Raw genomic sequence first — 19864 nt, 5'->3', positions numbered from 1 at the left:
TCCCTTTGGGGGGCTTTTTCAGGGTCTAGACATGCTCAAAAAGTTATGAAACTTTGCAGGAAATTCAAGGTCTGCGGATATTTTAGTATTCTGGAGTAATTGGAATTGGGCGTGGCAAAATGGCTCTACAGCGCCCCCTGGAACCAGCCCCTAGGTTTCCACATAACGGATTTTCATCAAAATCTGGATATAGGTGTATCGTGACCAGTCATGAAAAAAAGTCTCATGGAGCATTATGAAAAACGCAACAGGAAGTCCGCCATTTTGCTTTTAGTGGCCATTTTGGCAATATCCCACATTTTTACTTTTACGTACTTGTCCCAGGGCTTTCATCAGATCAACTTCAAATTCAGATGAGTGTCATCACAACAAGATGGAGATAAAAAATGATTGAGGGATTTTTTTTTTATCACACCGTGTGACCGTGGCATGGCGTTAAAAATTGGTTACACGCCATCAAAACACGGGCATCTGTATCTCGGACATACATGTTCCAATCAAGTCCAAACTAGACATGTAAGACAACAGTCCCCGCCTGATGACATCTATGCATAAATGATGACTTAAAACCGCAGCGCCCCCTGGTGGCAACAGGAAATGTCTTGTTTTTTGCTTGTCTTACACTTGGATGAATTTCTCCTCATCCACTGACCTCAACCATGTCAAACTGTATCAAATGGGTCCCAAGACATTGACAATGAAGACATAAGATTACCGTGACTTTTCGTCAAACGCCATATGAATGGCGTGGCATTAAAGTTCATCAACTCGCCTTGAAACACGAAATTGCTGTAACTTCAGTGTTCATGATTCTATCTCTCTCAAACTACATGTGTGTAACAACAGCCCCCCCCTGAAGATATTCATATGGTTTTAAGAAATGGGCGTGGCAAAAAAACTGACCAGTGCCCCCTATAGGGCAACCCCGGCACTACGATGGCCGACATTTATACAAATCTATCGGGACATGTATCGTTTCATAACAAACAAAAAAATATCTTGGATAGGTATGCTTGACCAAACAGGGAGGCCGCCATTTTGGATTAAGTGGCCATTTTTTTTCCATATTCCACATTTTTACTTGATGCACTTGTCCCAGGGCTTTCATCAGATTAACTTCAAATTATGATCAGTGCCATCACAACAAGATGGAGATAAAAAGTGATTAAGAGATTGACCTTTCGTCACACCGTGTGACCGTGGCGTGGCGTCTTGAGTTTGATTAAACGCCATCAAAACACGAGGTTCTGTATCTCGGACATACATTGTCCAATCGAGTCCAAACTAGACATGTAAGACAAGGGTGCCATCCTGATGACATCTACACAGAAATTATGACTTGAAATTACAGCGCCCCCTGGTGGCTACAGGAAGTGACATGTTTTATACTTTGATGAACTGCTCCTGGCTGATTTACAATATACAGCTCAAATCAGATCAGTCAAGTCATTAGATCATGGTCAGAATTGTGACGTTTCCTCAAACCGTGTAAACATTGATGTGCGGCGAAGGATTTTCCTTCGCCAAAGGACACGATGTTATCATAACTCCACTGTGCATTGTCCTATCACTACAAAACTTCTGTCACATGGTCAGAGTCCAAGCCTGAACAGCTCTATGTGTCAATATTTCCTCAGTGTCATAGCGCCACCTACTGATTCGCCAGGAAACAGGAAGTACTTTGTTAATCCACTCTGCATTATCCAACCGGCTCCAAACTACTGACCTATGATCACAATACTGCTCTGAACAGCTCCACATATAAATATTAGTTCAGGGTCATAGCGCCACCTACTGATCAGTGTGAAAATTAAGTTGTGTTAACATTGTCCAATTGACACAAAATTGCTCACGCTACATCAGAGCGCCTACATGAACAGATATATATGTCTGTGCGTAATAATAGTGATGGCGCCACCTACTGGCAAACCTACTGCCGCAGAGCGCAAAACGCATGCAACGTGGAGAAGTGCATGCTCGATCGATGATGTGCGCTTGGTCATCGATCGCTCTCTCCACCGACCGCAACAGGCTTCAACGTGCGGGTGCTCGGGCCCGCAAGTGCTACAACGTAGCCCTAGTTATTATTGTTATACTAGCATTAATACTGCCAGTGATATTCATAGTGCAGGGGCGTTTATCCATAGAAAGCAAAACAATTCATGAGTATTCAGAGAGGGACACCAAAACGTATGCAAGTAATCAGAGCATCGACATAGAGTTTGTGAGGATGTCATTGATTAGCGACAAAGGAAGCCAACTGGTGAACTAGGGAAAACATCAAGTGAAATGCCTTCACTGCCATGCATAGTAAACAGGGTTCATTTAGCTTTTTTATTGTTGTCTGCACTAACTCAATTTTCACCACTTACTTTTGGCTGCAATCAACATTTCTTGGTTACCAGTTTTACAGACACAAAGCACTTATCTTTACAACAGAGTAGAGTGTTGAGCATCATTAAGGTGTCAGCATGACAGCCACAGCAGCTGCTGTCAGGCTCAGCAGGTGGAGATAAAACAGATGATCTCTCAAATGGGTCGTGCAGATTAATTGTTTTGGCAGATCTCTCCCTGCACTCTGGTATTCAACAACATAAGATTGAATTGTTGTGTGCTTTTGTAATTTCTGAAGAGGAGAGGAGTGCTTTGTCCTCAGGTAATGGAGCAGGATCAGTCAGCAAATGAGATCAAATGTTGCTCAAGGACACTTCAGCAAACCTGTCTTTCTGCTAAAAAGATGATCTCATCAACCATGAGGAAACTTGGCAGGCTAGACTGACTACTGGGGCTATTTACTTTGATCAGGAGGAAACATCCAACCTTGTCTAGCTAGCATGAATATGTAACCTAGTAAAACCAGGGATAACACAATTATTCCAGAATTACCAGGTATACACAGGTTTTTTGAGCACCGGTAAAAAAAAAAGGAGATGATTGACCTCGTCAGTAGAGTAGCCTGCCTTTCTGTTTTTTATTTCCCCTGGTGCATAGTGTTCGACATCATGAATGCACCGAAAACTGTGAAGCTCTCTCATCTTGCTGCCTTGCCAAATGTGCGTGTTCATCTAGGTGTCCTGTTCCCATCACTGCCCATTGGAGCCAGAGATAATAGAAAAAATCAGTTATTTGACCCAGGAGTGAATGCTTAATGAATCCATATCCATTGCAGACAATAGCCAGATGCAGGTTTTTTGACCAGTGGGAAATGTGCTTTAGATACTGATGTGTTTTCCTCCACAGCAGCAAATTCTAGATGTTTGATTCTGAATTCTGATTTACTGTGTTGTTGACGCTGCTAACAGGAGCATATTGAACTGGCCGAATTTAAAATCATGAAATAAAAAGTGTTATTGGGAAAACAGTATTCCAAAACACAAATAGACTTTTACAAACTAGACACTAGACAAAGATGTTTGGACATATAGTACCATCCATGCTTGTGAACTTGGAATTTCACCAGGTCCTTGCATGATTCCACCGCCATATGAGCAGTTACAGAAAAATAATAGGAAAATAAATGTCCTGAACCAACTGAATTTTTGCAATATTTAACTTAAGCTCATCTTAAAGCCAATACAAATGACTTGAATGAGGACAATGAAGAATACTAACCTTGAAAATAATTGAGATAAACTCACTGTAATTTCCACCCTTTTGTTTCGAAATATTGTTTGGAGTCGTGGAATGTTTCCTTGAGGTTTGGCCACATTTCATTAGATGATGACATTGTCTTAACTATAATGTCCATTATTTATTTTCTACTAGGTCTTTGTATATCTTTATACATCAAGTTTAAGTATCTTTAACATATGACCTCCTATCTTAAGCCTCAATTTATCAAAAAATGTTCTACTTACAATTTTTTGTTATTTAATTTTCAAAAGAACGAAAAAGTGTTTATATAAATGTGCCAACCATGTGCACTTACTGATGAACAGGCAGGGAAGCCCATGCTGAGGGATGTTATGTCTGGAGAATTGGCCCAGCAGATCCAAAGTGTTGCCATGGCTCTGTCTCTCGCCTTAGATGGAGTCCAATTAGACATGTGCATGATAGCCAGGCGTGCGCCACACACAATTTCCACATCTGATCATGAAACTCTCTACATGCTACATGTTGTTTGTTTTGTTCAAACATTTCAGTGCTATTTAAAACGTACTTCGTTTCTTAAGGTCTAATAATATGATAAAATTATTTGTTTTAAACACACACATTCAGCTACTTTCAATCATTGGTGAATGGTCATATCTATCCATCTGTCTATTCATCCATCCATCCATCCATCCATCCATCCATCCATCCATCCATCCATCTATCTATCTATCTATCTATCTATCTATCTATCTATCTATCTATCTATCTATCTATCTATCTATCTATCTATCTATCTATCTATCTATCTATCTATCTATCTATCTATCTATCTATCTATCTATCTATCTATCTATCTATCTATCTATCTATCTATCCATCTATCCATCTATCCATCTATCCATCTATCCATCTATCCATCCATCCATCCATCCATCCATCTTGTGCTCTCCCTCTGCAGCACTGTATGAGGGGGTGTGTCTGAATGGGAACCAACTCCAAAATAAAAATCACGTGTGGGCTCGACTTTTCTGGATGTGGAGAGACAGCGCCCTCCCGCGAAGCACGGCAGTATGGCAAAAATAACAGCACATCAGGACTGAACCATTCACTTGACAACATATAAATGCAACTTTATATGTAAAAAAAATGTCCCAAACGCATGAATATTGTTCACAAATATAACGTTAATTCTGTCAAAGTGAAATACTTGAACGTCTCCATCGATAAATGGTTCTGTTATATTAATGAGTCGCGGTGTGATCCCCTTGTTTAGACAGAAGGTGGTATGGTCCAATACTATTGAAGGCGAAGCTGAAAACACTAGTTGTTTTCAGCGAGGAGAAGAAGCGCTGATCGGCCGCTACTGGGCCCATTTTAAAAACCCTTGTAACGTTTCATTTTTATCCGCTTGGTTTTCAGACAGCACCTCTCTTACCTCGCCATGGCTCTGTGTGGGGGTGTCGGAGCCATGGCTTTACCAAGCGAGCTTATCGTCCATATATTCTCCTTTCTGTCCGACCGAGACAAGCTCCGGGCCTCGGCCGTGTGTTGTCGGTGGAGGGAGTGTCTCTTCTACCCGGCGCTGTGGACCGAGCTCAAGCTGCGGATAGGTGGCGGGCGGCTCGGCGGGGGCTCCGGTTCCGAGGAGAACCCCAGGCTGGAGTTCCTAATGCGGAAGTTCGGTTATTTCGTGAGGGAGCTGCAGCTGGAACTCGCACCGGTAGAAGGCTACCTCAGCCCCCTGAGCAACGACCCGTCGTCCGCCAGGATGGACCAGCCGAGCCGTCCGGACGGCGACCCGCAGCTTTCCGAGCGATGGAGGGACGCCATGGCCACCTACTTGGACCAGGTGCTGTGTGTGGTCACCAGCATCCGCAATAACAGGTACCGTTACATTCGCTGTCAAAAAAACTATTTCTTTTGTGTTTTTGTTTTGGTTCATTTCAATGAATTGTGTGAATGTTGAATTCAAAGAAAGTGAATCGTGAGGTAACATTTCACCATTTGTTGCGTCGCAGTAAGCTACCAGCTAGCTAGCTTGGTTTGCTATAAACAAACCCTGACATTAGCCGTTACGTAATCAGGTCATGTCTTTGCAGTGCAGCTAGCAACCACTGCTATCTTTATGGTTTGGAACACATTTTGAAATATTATCTTTTAATGTCCAGTTTTTACATTTACTGACTTCAAATAATACTGTACACGTGATGGAGGCGTCAGTTTCCATGACAAGGCTAATGCTCGCCTGCGTTTCTTTTGTTGCTGGTTGTGTATTCCATGTTACACTGGTCTTTACATACCAGCTGGTACAATGCTGAACTGGTGGTGGCCAGAGAAGGCTTTGTTGGCTGTGACTTGCTGATATCAGCACTGACACACACACATATACAGTGTGTACATAAATTTAGCTCTAGTATGTCGTTGCACATTGTATTGTCTGATCAGCTATAAGGTGTCTAGATTATACCTGGCCTCATGGATCATTTCTGCTGTTAACATTCTGTCAAACTTAACTCTTGTCAAGATTTCTGATTTTACAGCAAAACCTCTGTGAGGCCTTCTCCCACCTTCTCTATTATGCTCTACAGTCCTTTGTAGTATTGAAATATCAGTCATCCACAGCTGTCCAGTCAATGTCTTAGTCCTGCTGAGGGGGCTGAAACCACTTCTTTTGTCTGAATCCTTCTTAATGAGATGTTTCCATTCCAAAACTAAAATAGCACGCAATAGCGTGCAAACCTCCGCTAAGGCCAAACAGTTGCTTATACCAGTCCCACTAATCTTTCTGAAGTTTTCATAACTATGAATTGCTCCCTGGGAAATCAGTGAAAATGTTCATAAATGTCCTATGTGATGTGATGCAGTGTGTGTTACTTTCAGCAAATGCATTGCTCCCACTCTACATGTGCTGGTTCATGTTCAAAACAATGAGACAAGACACTTTTCCATTTAATGGGGGTTTTCCTCACTAAGTAGCTGCTGTACACGTCTGTCTTAGAATCATGTAAGGCCTAGCTCTCAGCTCATTTACAGGAAGTGGCCTGCATCAAAAACAATTTTCACAATACCTACTGGGTAGTCCCATGTTGTGTGTGGCTGCATGTGGTGGATGATGCTTAACCATAGCTTAACTAAACGGTCTTTAAAGCTGCAACTTTTATCACATAGATTGTTACTATACAGAGCATGTACAAAGAATGGGATCAAGACAGCAGAGCAGACATAATACTTTGCTGGCAACTCAGCGATGTACAGAACCAGGGTTGGATGAGACAAACAAAATACGTACATTTTGCCACATAAAGTAGTTTGGTTTGGAAATGCTCACACCCGACTCCAAGATTACCAGACATCCTCTAAGTGCAGTGTCTGATCCAACCAGATACACAGCTTATACCAGCCTGACCAACAACTTAAAAAAATGGATGGATGATACCGGTACAGAAAGGTTGAGCTTTTTTTTTAAATTATTATTCATAATTGATCATCTAGACGTCACGTCCTTACCAGCTGCAACTGATCATATTGTTATACGTGTATTTATGTGTGCATGGATGCAGTGGACATTTAACCAGCAAGTGCTGAATACATAATATTACGTAATATTGTAGAGATGACTACTGAGTAATTTTGAGGGCAACGTCAAGATGTCGACACACGTGGCAGTTGTTATGATCCCATCACCACAAGACAGTCATGGATCAATCTAGCATTGAAAGTTTTTTTTCAGTTTGTTATATTTCTGTGTTTCTAACATTGACTCTTTCGTTCTCTAGAAACCTGAAAAAGCTGACTTTGTATGGAGACACCTGTATTCTCCAGCAGGAGGGACTATTAGACAGCTCAAACCTGCACCAGATCCACCAGGGGGACAAAAAGATCAACGAGTAAGTAAAAACAAATTTCTGATGAAAAATCGTACTGCCGATTTTATCTGGGTAAAACTAATATTCAAAGAGGTCGTATCGGATCAGTACATCAACTTAAGTACTTGTAGATGCCCGAGCCGGCACTTTCATCAGCATTTGCGATGCTGGTATCAGTATTGGAGCATCTATCTCGTTACTTCCTTGATGTTGTTCTAAATATTCTTCAACTTTATAAAACTTTTAAACGTACACATATTGTTGGATGCCCACAGATGGTTGGTACTCTTAATGGCCATTCCTTTTGTAATACATCTCTTCTCATTCATAACCAGAACTGTTGGTTTCTTTCGTAAACCTTAATGTTTGGTTGGTCTTGTTTTTCCTTCTTTACCCCTGAGGTGTATTCTTTACGAGGAAACTTGTCTTTCATTTGATTTGGAATGGACAAATCTCTGGTTGTGTCCTTGTCTGACCTTGTAGGAAGCTGAAATCATGCTGATAAAGTTATTTGTAGATAATCTCCCCCTACCTCTGTTCATTAACCGGTCCCCTGTGCTATCTGCAGGATCCAGCAGTTGTTCATGGAGTTGCTATCCAACAGCCGGCAGCTGAGATGGTTGTCCTGCAGCTTCATGCTTGGTCTCGTGACTCCCTGCTCCTTAGCCTGCATGTCTAATCCTTCAGCTGAGACCTTGCAGCACCTCAGTTTACTGGACCACCAGCTAGGTATGTGTTTGTCTGGTATTTCACAAGCTTGGGGCTTCCAAGTTGATTAAATGGTTTCGAAAATTACAGCCAGATTTTTTACATAACATGTCACATTTCTTGAAACTGTCTTCAGGCCCCCTCATCTCACCATCAGAGTTAGATCGGCTCTCTAATCTTAATTCTTTGGCGCTGGATTTCTCTGACTTGACATCTGAGCTTTGTGGTCTTCTGGCATCTCCAAGCCGTACTCCACTGCATCGCCTCTCCCTGCTGCTCAATGGCGCCGCCCTGGAGTTCAAATCGTTAGAAGAGACTGCTACAGAGGACGATTGGAAGGCACTGGTAATCTATGATTTTCTATGTAACAGTTGTTGTGTTTGATGACAAGGCATGGGGGTTTGTAGAACATTTCAACTTATCATTGAATTCATCAGTCAAGATAACCCGATCATCCTCAGGTCCGTGTGAGTGCCAACCTGCGAGTCTACATCATGGCCCTAGAGGTCGACAGCTCGGAGCTCCTTAGGGTCCTAAAACCAAGCCTTCCGCTGGTGCGCCTCCACCTCGACAGTTACAGCACAGTGGTGACTGATGGCACATTGGAGCTCATCTCTCAGCAGTACAACAAAACGCTGACTCACTTCCTGCTCCTGAGGGATGACCCCGACTTCCCTGACCTCAGCATCAATCGCAACGAAGACCCACTGGTCCTTTTAGCATGGAGATGTAGTCAGCTGGCTGTACTGGTGATACATGGTGAGTTGAGCTTGTTGTAAGTGGAATATACACTAATTTGAAAGTAGGGTTGTGTACTAAACTCAGTACTTTTAAGGGTACGAACCGAATTACGTCTGTACTACTGGGTACCGATTTACATTAAATTAATCTGTGCCAAATTTCCTGAGAGAGTATGTATTGTGTGTGAAAGAGAGAGTATATGGTAGATAAAGAGAGAGAAAGCAAGACCATGTGACTCACCCCTGGAACGTGATCCAAACAATCATTTCTGATCAGTCCACACAGTCAGAGCATTAGCGAGTCAATGGCGAAGAAACCCAGGGAGCCATGCACGGCACCAGGGCACCGACCCAGGGACCATCAGAATGAGCGCTGCCCGGCCACAGCTCCACCAAAGCTGACACCCAGGGAGCCATGCACAGCTCCACTATGTTTGCTTACAGTGTTTTGGACCTATTCTTACATGTTTGGACGCGTGCGCTTCTGTGTGTTCCTTTCAGTACGAGAGACGAACTGTAACGAATGTTCAGCATTGTGTCGCAATTATCTTTGCACGAAAAACCCTAGTCAGACCTTTTTGTTAGTCAGAGAGAGACTAAAGTACTGGGAAAAAGTACCATTGGGTACCTGTACCGAATTCCAGGTACTGGTGTGGGTTCAAATGTGAATAGTCCCCAACTCTAATTAACAGAGGTTTGTTATCGTCTGTGCAGGGCCTATGTTCGATGGCATGCAGTAATGGTTACATTGGTTACATATTATATAGGGTAACCATTGGTTCAGACTTGGTTCGATAGATCTGAGGATCAGTGCTGTAATCAATTGTATATGTGATAGCTTAAAGCTAAGGAGACCTACAGTGGTTGTTTTATTCTTATCAATTAATCTTCATTCCACACCAAAATACTATGAGGTAATGACTTTGTCTTGTCTGGTGTCACACATCCGTCAAATATTGAGTAAAATGTGTATTCTTAAGCAGTTGTTTCTTTGGCTAGTGGAGACATTTATGCCCAACGTTACTTCTCCTTTTAGATATTTTTTGGTCGCAACCCTCTGCTGAGGCAAATAACTGGCTCAATTACGCCATCATGTTTGTTGCTGAGCAGGTATTGTGGGGAGGAGAAACACATCATTTGGTTGTTTAAATCATTAGGCCTGATGACAGAGAGCATTTGCGTCATTACTGAGGGACTGCAGTTCCTCTTGTGGGAGGCAGCATCTCAAACATTAACAGAATTGCTTGGTTCTGTTATGTTAAAGTTCCTTTCTTAACCTACAGGCATTGTGTTTGTAGGGAATTAGGTCAAAGTTGTTTCAGGGCTGATCTATTGACATAAGCAAATTATAAATAAAGGAAAATGACAGGTTCTAATTAAAGTACACTCAGATTGATATTTTATTCATTTAATTATGATTTAACAATTCATGTTTTGTAGTTGTAGAGCTGTATTTTACACAGTGCTTAATGGTATTCAACTTCCCTCATCTTTATCTGTAGGTTACACTGTCTGGTCCCATAACTTGGTGGCCATCTCTCGGCTACGAGGTTCCAGTCTTCGCATCCTGACCGTCTCTGAGGAGAGCATCGACTTTGACCCCGACCAGACGGTGTGCATGGAAGGCGACCCGGTCCACAACCTGGTCAAGGAGGTCTCCCTGGGCCTCGGCCGCGTCTGGCACCCTTGCCTGGATTCTAGCCTGGTTTTGTCTGAACCCACCCAGCAATTCCACCGTGAGCTACAGGCTTTCAGCATGGGCATGTAGGCAAGGGGTTAACTCCAACACATTTTAGTCTAATCTGTTGTCAAGACCAGACCTGACCCACCAGGCCCAGCTCAGCTCAGACCTCTGAACCAGGCAAAGAGCAGACCCCTGTGAGAAAACTAAACCTAATCTATAAAGTTTTTTCTTGTGAATTGATGTGAGCTGATTATTTTAATTTTTCGTGTTTAATTCACAGGGGTTTTAGCACACCAACATTTATTACCATTTCCCGCAGATTTCATAGTCATCCACTGGCATAGTATTTACTGAATAAATTATCCAATTAAGAATGTCCAAATAAAACTGGATATTATAATTGGCATTTAATCCTCTATCCAATGGCCACACTCGAGTCGTGACAATTTTTAATGTGTCTGCTAAGAGGGGTCATCCTGCTGCTTCACATGCTCTGATGTCTGGCATGGCCCAGGCTGGTCTGGTCTTGTCCACAAGTATTCAAAACTCAATGTCCCTTCTTCACCTTGAAAACCTGCAGAGCCTCTGTATAATGTTTTTTTTTTTTTCTTCCATTTAACTGTTTTCCATCTCTCCCTGTGCTCTGTATAATCTTGTTTCTCCTCTGAGATCCCTTGCCTGTATAGGCTTTGTCTGAATTTCAATCCAGATATATAATCATCCTGCTCAGTTACGACTGATGGGGCAAGATGATTTGAAGAGGAAGTGTGTATTCAGACACATACTACTAGTTTAAGTCGTGAAACTATTTTTATTTTCTTTTTTTTATCCATTTGCTCTGTGTCAGACTGTCTGCTCCACTCCAGCAAAACCAGGAGTTCGTAAACAAAATGATCAATCACTTCCTGGGTAATGCAGCCTTCACTATTTGTTCTGTCAATCTGAAAGAGCACCATGTGCGCGTGTCCACTAGTACGAGAGCCTTGCCAGTAGGGTGGGAATGTCCATCACAAAATGGCGGACTGAGGTTGATGCTAGTCAGTTTTAATGCAGTTTTCAGCAACAGCCATGTCAGTGCCATGAGTCAGGCTACATCCACATTAATACGTTGTCCACCAACTCTGCTATTTATACGCCTGGCGTCCAGACTTCTCTTGAGTTTTAGACGCTGCTGGCCACGTTTTAGTTTGAAAACTCTGGGGCCACAATTTAGTCTGGATGATCAGAAAAAGAGTTTTCAAACAAAAACGTAGTAGTATGGATGTAGCCTCAGATTATTTCAACGTGAGTGGCATTTCAAAGCTTAATGGTTTTTTTTGTGTATTGAGCGCCTTAGTGATGGTGTTATGGAGAGAGATTGTTACACACTTGCCGCCAACACACTTCATACCCAGCTCAATTGTTGACTTTTCAGGGGCAATTGCACCAGCTGACTGAAAAAGAGCCTCGTCCTCTGACTGACAATGCAGAGCCAAACTATGAAAATTCAGCCTGTTACAAGACAACATATCCCCATTGTGTTCTATTTGACCTGTAGCGAGCTGCTAGTAAATCGTAATTTTTTTTATATATATATATATTCACTGTAATTAAGGTTGCCTTTGCTTTCCTCTAGAGGTCAAAACTTTCCAACTTGTGTAACTGGTTTCACTATAGCCCCTTTGTATGTCAAATCTTAGAGAAGAGCAGGAGTTTGTGTCAAAATGTGAAGTGCTCTGGGGTTAAAACCATCTCCAAGCAGGTCTTTAACATTCCATAGAGGAAATAGGATTTCACTCCATAATGCTGTATATAGCCATGTTTTGAGATTTCTCTAAGACTACTCTCATAGGCCATGCTAAAACAACACCAGTATTCTGTATGCACCGCTTCCTGTGGTGGTGAATGCCAGCAGCACTGTAGGTAGGAACCAGTTCTCCTGGAGGAAAACATTTCATGAATAATAACTGGGAAAAGGAAAGGCACTGAATGTAACTTTACTCTCATTCTGTTGGCCAGTTGTTATTTTATTTGAGGCGAAGTGTATAGTTATATTTGCAGCAAAATTAATTTCTCGCCACAACAGTTGGGGGTTGTTGAATAAGTGAGTTTTGACAATGTGGGTTCCACTTACAGCCAAGACTGCATTTTTCACTTGTTTTGAAAAAAAGGCACCTACAGCACAATGTGGTTTTGGGTTGTTTTGTGCGAAACGTATTCTCTGTCAGTCTCAGGTAGGCTTTTAACATCACCATGACCACGGTCTCAGTGGTGGTGGTGGTGATGTTGTTGCATGGGGTGTGTGAAACAATCAGTTGAGTTAATGTGAGAAATATTCCTCTTTTTTTTCTTCTTATTTCCTCTTGAGTCACAGTTGCCTTGGAAACAGCCCCTCGTTTTCTTGATCCTGTTGATGTTGTTATTGATGATGTTGTGTATCTGCCATCTGATGAACCCACACTCTGCCTCGGGGAGGGTCAACAAACCTAATCATACATTTGTTTTCAAAGATTAAGGTTGATAAAGACTAAAGAATGGTGAAAACCAATCTTGCTCATTGCACGTATTATATCTCCAGTGGATGATGGGGGGGGGGGCAGAAAGAGGAGGAGTCCAAACTGTCGATAGAAGCCCTGCTGAGCCCAGTTACTGTCTACCTGTTTAAAATCACAGAGTGGATGCTGTTTGATCTAATACTGATATAAATATTGCTCAGCAGAAGTGCTAGCGCGCCATGATCACGAGTTAAGCCAGGCAATGTTGACAGAACATCTTGTGCTTTGGAGAGATATAGAGTTTCTGTGTCACCTGTGAAAGAATGGGCCCTGATCTGAAGCTTCAGTGGTGGGACAGCTGTGGTCCACCGCCGTGTTATGAAATGATTCCTGGGCTGAGTTGATATTTAAACAGTAAAGTTGGATTGAGCCATTGGGCACCTACCTTTCATGAGTAGCTGCTTTTAGAAAAGTTACCATCTCAAAAGCTCAGTTCAGTCGGAGCTCGAGGCAATGGCCTTGCAGTCTGTGAAGGTCCATATCATTGCCAATAGTTTACAAGGCTGGCTTTTCCGTGGACTGATGTGTAACCAGAGTTTCACAGCATGGCAGCACCTTGCAGGTTCAGGATGAAACACACCTTGTTATGGGCTACCAAATGTTTGAGCCTCCGTTTAGGGACCTTGATGGTTCAGCCGTGATAATGTCTCTCGTCCTTGGTCCATTTCTCAGGATGAATGCACTTTGGTACCAAGAGTTTCTTTTAAAGGCTGTCTGTGGCTTTGTGTGTAGAGCTGTACATTCAGAAGGGAGAGCAACACCAAAATGAAGACATTCAAATATATTCGGGTTTTATCTTATCTTCCTCCTCCCTTTGGCCACTGTTTTCCCCTCGTCCTCATTGTATAGCTCGAGTTTATTGCTTTGTGTTGTTTATTGTCGTCAGCTGATGATAACTGAAATCACGGCAGTTTAATGGTAGAATGTAATGTCAAGCTAGACGGCTCAGCAAAGTAAATAGACTTTTACAAACGGATATTAACAAGCTGATTTTACAGGCTCCATCCCTATCTGCCGTGTGTATCCGCCTTTGTTCGCTGTCTTCTCATGTCTCCGTATATTATTGGCTCCTCACAAGTAGTCAGCTATCACTGTTTGAGCCCCTATGACCATGTTTCTACCAAGAATAAAATGAGGGGCTGTGGTTTTACCAGATTCTGCTAGAATGGATTTAAAGTTTCATCTCCTTTTATAATATTTTCATTGAAGAATGTATTAAAATAAATTGTCTTCTTATCATAGTCTCTTTCCATATGGAAACATTATTTATCAAAAATTGATGGTTAACTATTTGTTATATAGTAATGTTTTAAGAACCTTTAGGCCACAGAATGCAGAGGAGTACATAGATAATTGCAGAATAATGTCTCTTTTTTTAATATATATTACTTCTATTAGTTTGTTTCCTCACCAAAACACCCAACGTTTCGTGAGATGATGTGGAAATAATGCTGTGCAGAGAAAGAAGAGTTGATACCACAGGCAAATGACTTTAAGGTTTGACACATTAGGAGAGGAATCCGCATAACATGTTGAAAAATACTGCCAGTGGGAAAACAACCTGTCCCTGATCCCTATGCGTCATCGCGAATCACTACAGATGAGCCATGTTGTGCCTGAAAGCCTCTGGAGTTTCTCTTTGCTCATCCCAAGTTACTGGCTTTGTGTTGTGTATTAGTCGTTGCTGTGATTTGTTAGTCTGCTCTTTAAGGAGGCAACGTTACAGTAGCTAGAGCTTTCAGCACACGTGTATACATTTTTCTCAGAGTGTGCCTGGATTTCTTTTGTGCAAGATTTCATGTGAAAAGTATATCCAGTAGAAAATGTGCAAATACAATGTTTTGAATGTGTTTGTGAAGAAGATATCAGCAGTGTAGCCGTTGTATGTTTTCTGTGTGCGTGTGTGTATGTATTTAAAGGGTGAGGGTTTTGGCTTGCTCGTGTCACTAGCACAGTCTTATCACTTATACTGCAGCAGGAAACAGGAACTGAAATTGTTTCGTTCTCAGGGTACAATCGGTTTTCAAAGCGCAGAGGAGGACGGTAAATAACAAAAGCTCAGGCCGCTAACTCGCTCAATGAATATTAGGAGTCACTGGATCTGTTCTCCTCTCCTAGATGTGTTTTAAGCTGCCAAAGACCACAGTGGAACAAACTTAAACCAGACACAAGTCTAACAGAAGTGCCCGCACACACACACTGGCAGGAGGCTGGTCCAGTATTCTAATCCTTACCTTCCTTTTCTCTTTACTACTTGTGGTTCCACTCCTCTCTTGAGCCGTTTTAGAGGATGTCCACACAATTGGATGAGGACTTTCTCCGGAGGTTGCCTTTCACACATGAACAGCGCAGCAGGACATTCTCCGCTTAGGTGCATTCACAACAACACAGAAATCTTCATAGCGTTCAGGTGAGATGTTGTGCAGGAAGGGGCCGAACATAATGTAGAAATTCTACCGCGGAGATCATATTTTTGTTTGCAGCACATTGACTCTAGCGTAGGCCCTTAAACCAAAAGCTCTTTTAATGTCTTTGTCTGCCTATCCCTCTTCTAAGTGTATGGTGCCGCTTTTCATCCTGAGATATTTGTACTCCTTTTGGTTTTTCTCTCACTCAGTTGCGTGTTCAAAATGTCTTCAATACGCCCACTCAATCGCGGTGAATCCTGCGGAGAATCACCTTATCTGATCGCATATCGGCTCATTCAGACTTCCTCCAGAGTTTTACTAGAGGGCTCACCTAAGAAACTCTGCAGCCTCTCATTTGCCTTCTCATTTACAGCCCCTCCGGAGAATGTCAGGAGGTTATTCAAAGCTCAATGCACGTCTGAAAGCAGCTTGTGTTTCCTCCTCTGACTACGACCACTCTGTTTTTGTGTGTCCAAACACTGGCCTTGATGTTATATGGAGAAAACTGCTGGACTGGCCGAATAGTCAATAGTCCTTGTAGATCAAGTCCAAAGCAGACCTGTGCACAAAGGCCTGGCTAATCTGTCGTGGCTGTATTGAATTACATATATATCCAACATATGTTATTTAATAAGGGTTTGCAGAATTGTTGCACATCATGAATGCCAATCAGGATATACATTACATGTTGCCGTAGGATCGCAAAGAAAGTACAGTGCAGTACAGTTATGCTGCTGTGTGCTCTCTTCCATATTCCCTCCCCCCTTTGTCTTTTCTCCATCACCTGTTCAACTGTGAGGAGTGAGTGAATGTAAAACTAAAGGCGAGGAGGACGAGAAGTCTGGATCTATCTCAGAATACATCAGGGACCAAACACTCTCCTCAGTTTCAGGACAAAGGCCCCTGTGCTTGATGAGTATGTATTGTTTCCTGCAAGCCCCTGGCCAGGGTCAGGTTTGATGGAAAACATTTAGTCCTGAGCTGTTGAAGCTGTTAAAAAAAATGCTGCTAGAGATCTGCTAAACGAGGACATTCCACATAGGGGGTTGCTCAGGCCATCTGACTAGCAAACAGTCTACTACAAGAAAATTAAACCCTCTATTTTTTTATACTTATTTTCAAATGGTGTGATTTTGAAGGGATCAGAGATGCAGCTAGCACTGACAACCACACCAGATCACCAGCTGGTCTGAGCAGAGCAGCTGTGTTTCTAACATGCGTTCCTGCAATGCCAAGCTTTGCTTTCACTTGATGCTTCGATGCATCCCGAGGCCATTTAAGGGCCTTTTGTGTCGGGTACACAAAAGGTCACAAGTGAAAGCATGCCACACTGACTGCGCTCGTTGAATCAATCTTCCAGTTAATGAACGTCACAACCCGGGAAGAAGGGCTCACTCTGCGTATTTAGCATACACACAAATACGTGCAGACGTCAATGTAAATGTTCACGATGGATACAAAAGGGCACCTGGCGTCTGGGCTAGACTTATTTTTTTACACCGTATGCAGACGGGGGTTTGTGTATGACAATGATATAATGTGTAAACACATAGACTGACACACAGTGAATTTTTTAATGAGTTCTTCCATGAAAGTGACAGGGAGAAGACTTTGGAGCAGAGACAGGGTTTCAGTTATTCAGGAGACCATTACCAGCAGTTAGTGTACGTGCATGGTTGCAGCCAGGTCAATATGCCCCTTTTGAGTTGATTGTCCTTCTTTTTACTTTGCTATGTTTTTTGTGCTGTTTATATGCATTCATAGAGAATATCCTGGAAGATAGCAGGGCCCCCTGTTGCCTGATGGGAATTTGAATCCTCAGAGCTGGCCTCTTAATGTCAACCATCTGAGACAGTTGGTGTTGACGGCTTATTAGAATTCAGTGTCATGATCAGAAGATCTACAGGGATCTGGGTTTGTCTGTCCGACCAGGCCTTAAGACAAACAACAGAGTTTGACACGTGTGTGCTTATACTCAACAGCCAATACTAATCTCACTTACATGGCCAGAAGTGTGACTGTGTGTGTTTAGTTCCAAAGCAGCAGACTGTTAGATCTGCATCAGTCTAAACACAGGCTCAGAGCCACAGACACGCACATCAGACATGACCAGTTTCATCTCCACTTGAATCACTGCTCAGACTCAACTTGTTGTGATTTTGACTCTCAGGATGTTGATGAAAGTAAAGCTGAAAATAGTGGTGAAAAGAGGTTGTAAGATGGTTGTGAGCCTATAACCTTCCCGAACAAGATTCAGGGAAGAGGTTAATGTTTATGAAAGGGTTATTATGACGAGACAGGGTTTCCTCATCACAATGTGAGTTTTAAGACTCTTCCTGTCTTTTATTGAAAGGCTAAGATCAGAGACTACTACCAGTAACATGCAAGATATTGAATGAGCTCACATAGGGCTGGACTCAGGCGGGAATGTGAAGAATCTGATAAACATCCTGATATATGTTTCTGTTACTTGGAGAAAAACACTGGATGTGCATCACACTGGTATGAAATCAGTCCTGTGTAACAACAGATGAAGATCTATAAATGTGTATGAGGCAAGTGTATGACCTCAGTGAAAGGGAGGTTCTGCCATCAGCAGCAGGCCACACTGAGACGTTTTAGATGAAGTTCTTATTCTCCTGTTTTCAGGTTTCGCCATAGCTTTAGATCTCAGCAGCTCTGATGTTTCTGGCGAGTAAACAAAGTCTTTCTTGTCGATTCTGGAGAGCCAAACCTCCTTATTAGCCAGGCAGGCCTGCTGACCAGTCCAGCCTCCGAACTATGCAAGAGGAATGCATATAATCCACTCTTTTTGTTTTTGTTTAGTTTTTCTTTCTCACTGTCACGCAGAAGAAATGAAAATGTTACAACTAATAAGAACTTGCAATGACAATACTTGGCCTTATCATTTTGTTTTAAGATCTTTTTGATTCTGGTCAGCCAGTCCAGCGACAGCATCGGTGACGGCGGGCTCACTCTTGGTCTCTGTGAGACTGGCTAGATGGCCCCAGTTTTATCGTGGTACGAATGTTGTGCATTTGTTTAAAATCAGGACAGTTTGCAATAACAGCAGTCTTACTAGTGGCCACAACGGGGCACAAGCAGTGCTGACAGCGCCCGGCTGCATCTTTAGAAAACCATAGAGGAAGAAATATAAACTATATAGATAGATATATAAACTCACATAGTGCATATTTGTATAGGTATCAACAATGCATTACCGTGGTATACTCTTATGCAACACATGTCCGGGTTCAATTTATGAACGTGAAGTATATTATTGAAATCACGCAGACTTTGTAAATCAGAAGCTATGTCATTGTGTATGTGTGTTTTGCAAAAATGGTTTTTCCATCCTTAATGTTGAATATTCAGCGCGCTATGTTCCTGTGTGACTGTTTGTTCAAGTGAGCACATAGCAGCGGGTTTTACTCTCTGTAAGCGGGGAACCAGACGTTACCCAAAATACAGCTGGACCAGATTTCATAAACTAAGGAGCATACGTCAAATACCTTTTTTATTATTGTTGTAAAACCTACAAATTGGATCTGTGCACAGCTTTTAAAACATATAGTCTAGTTTCAAGCAGAACTAGATGTGCTCCCACTTGATTGGTTCCTCCGCAGCATGAATTAGCATGACTTGTTATGACCAAGAAACGAGGAGTTCCACCACAACAAGTGCTCTTTTAAAAGAAACATTTTATTCGTGAACCTGAATCAAAGACTGAGGTCTTATAATAAAAGTCTGATTTGAAATCTTCCCAGCTGTTTATTGGATTAGTCTGCATGAGAAGATTTTATCAGTGAGAACAGTGTTGATCCATGGTTCTGTTGTAGAGAAAAAAGAGGACGTTTTACAAATCTCTGTGTTAACCTCTTAACTGGCAGGTGGCGAGCACTTGTGGGGTCAACTTGCTGAACGATGATTTGAATCAATGTTGAATGAATGCTTATCTTCTTTTAGTCAGTGAATAAAAGCATTGAAAAGTAATTTGCTTTCATTGTCTTATTGTTTCTCTACCTTCTGTGTTCAGGGTCACGTGCGATTCTGAAGATTGCCACACCTGTTTGTTTAGAGGTTTTATTTGGCGTTACCAAAAAAAACATTAATGGATAGAGTTTTGTACATAGGTCATACTGCTTCACTGATGCTAATATATGATTTACATTACTGATTATACAATAGGGATATATCTATGATCTACTAAGGATTTAAAGATAATACATGAATACAAGGTTACTGATGACACTGGAAAAGAAATAAGATACCCTAACTAGATGATTCACTAACCATGTAGAACTTTTGGGGGTACATGCAAAGGTTTATT

At 42.0% G+C, this 19864-nt stretch overlaps 1 protein-coding gene across 1 annotated transcript; it reads left to right on the top strand.

Annotated features, from left to right (window-relative positions):
• The first annotated feature begins 4931 nt into the window (after nucleotides 1-4931).
• On the top strand, nucleotides 4932-19527 carry LOC133961600 (F-box only protein 33). Its single transcript, XM_062396817.1, has 6 exons — nucleotides 4932-5478; nucleotides 7371-7481; nucleotides 8029-8189; nucleotides 8305-8513; nucleotides 8630-8927; nucleotides 10411-19527. Exons 1-6 carry the CDS (start codon nucleotides 5036-5038, stop codon nucleotides 10674-10676), a joined length of 1488 nt encoding a protein of 495 aa, XP_062252801.1. The 5' UTR covers nucleotides 4932-5035; the 3' UTR covers nucleotides 10677-19527.
• Nucleotides 19528-19864: the final 337 nt, after the last annotated feature.

This window comes from Platichthys flesus, chromosome 10 (assembly GCF_949316205.1).
Source record: "Platichthys flesus chromosome 10, fPlaFle2.1, whole genome shotgun sequence".
Classification (NCBI taxonomy): Eukaryota; Metazoa; Chordata; class Actinopteri; order Pleuronectiformes; family Pleuronectidae; genus Platichthys; species Platichthys flesus.
The sequence above is the reverse complement of the archived record's forward strand: the minus strand, read 5'-3'. Positions and strand labels throughout refer to the sequence as shown.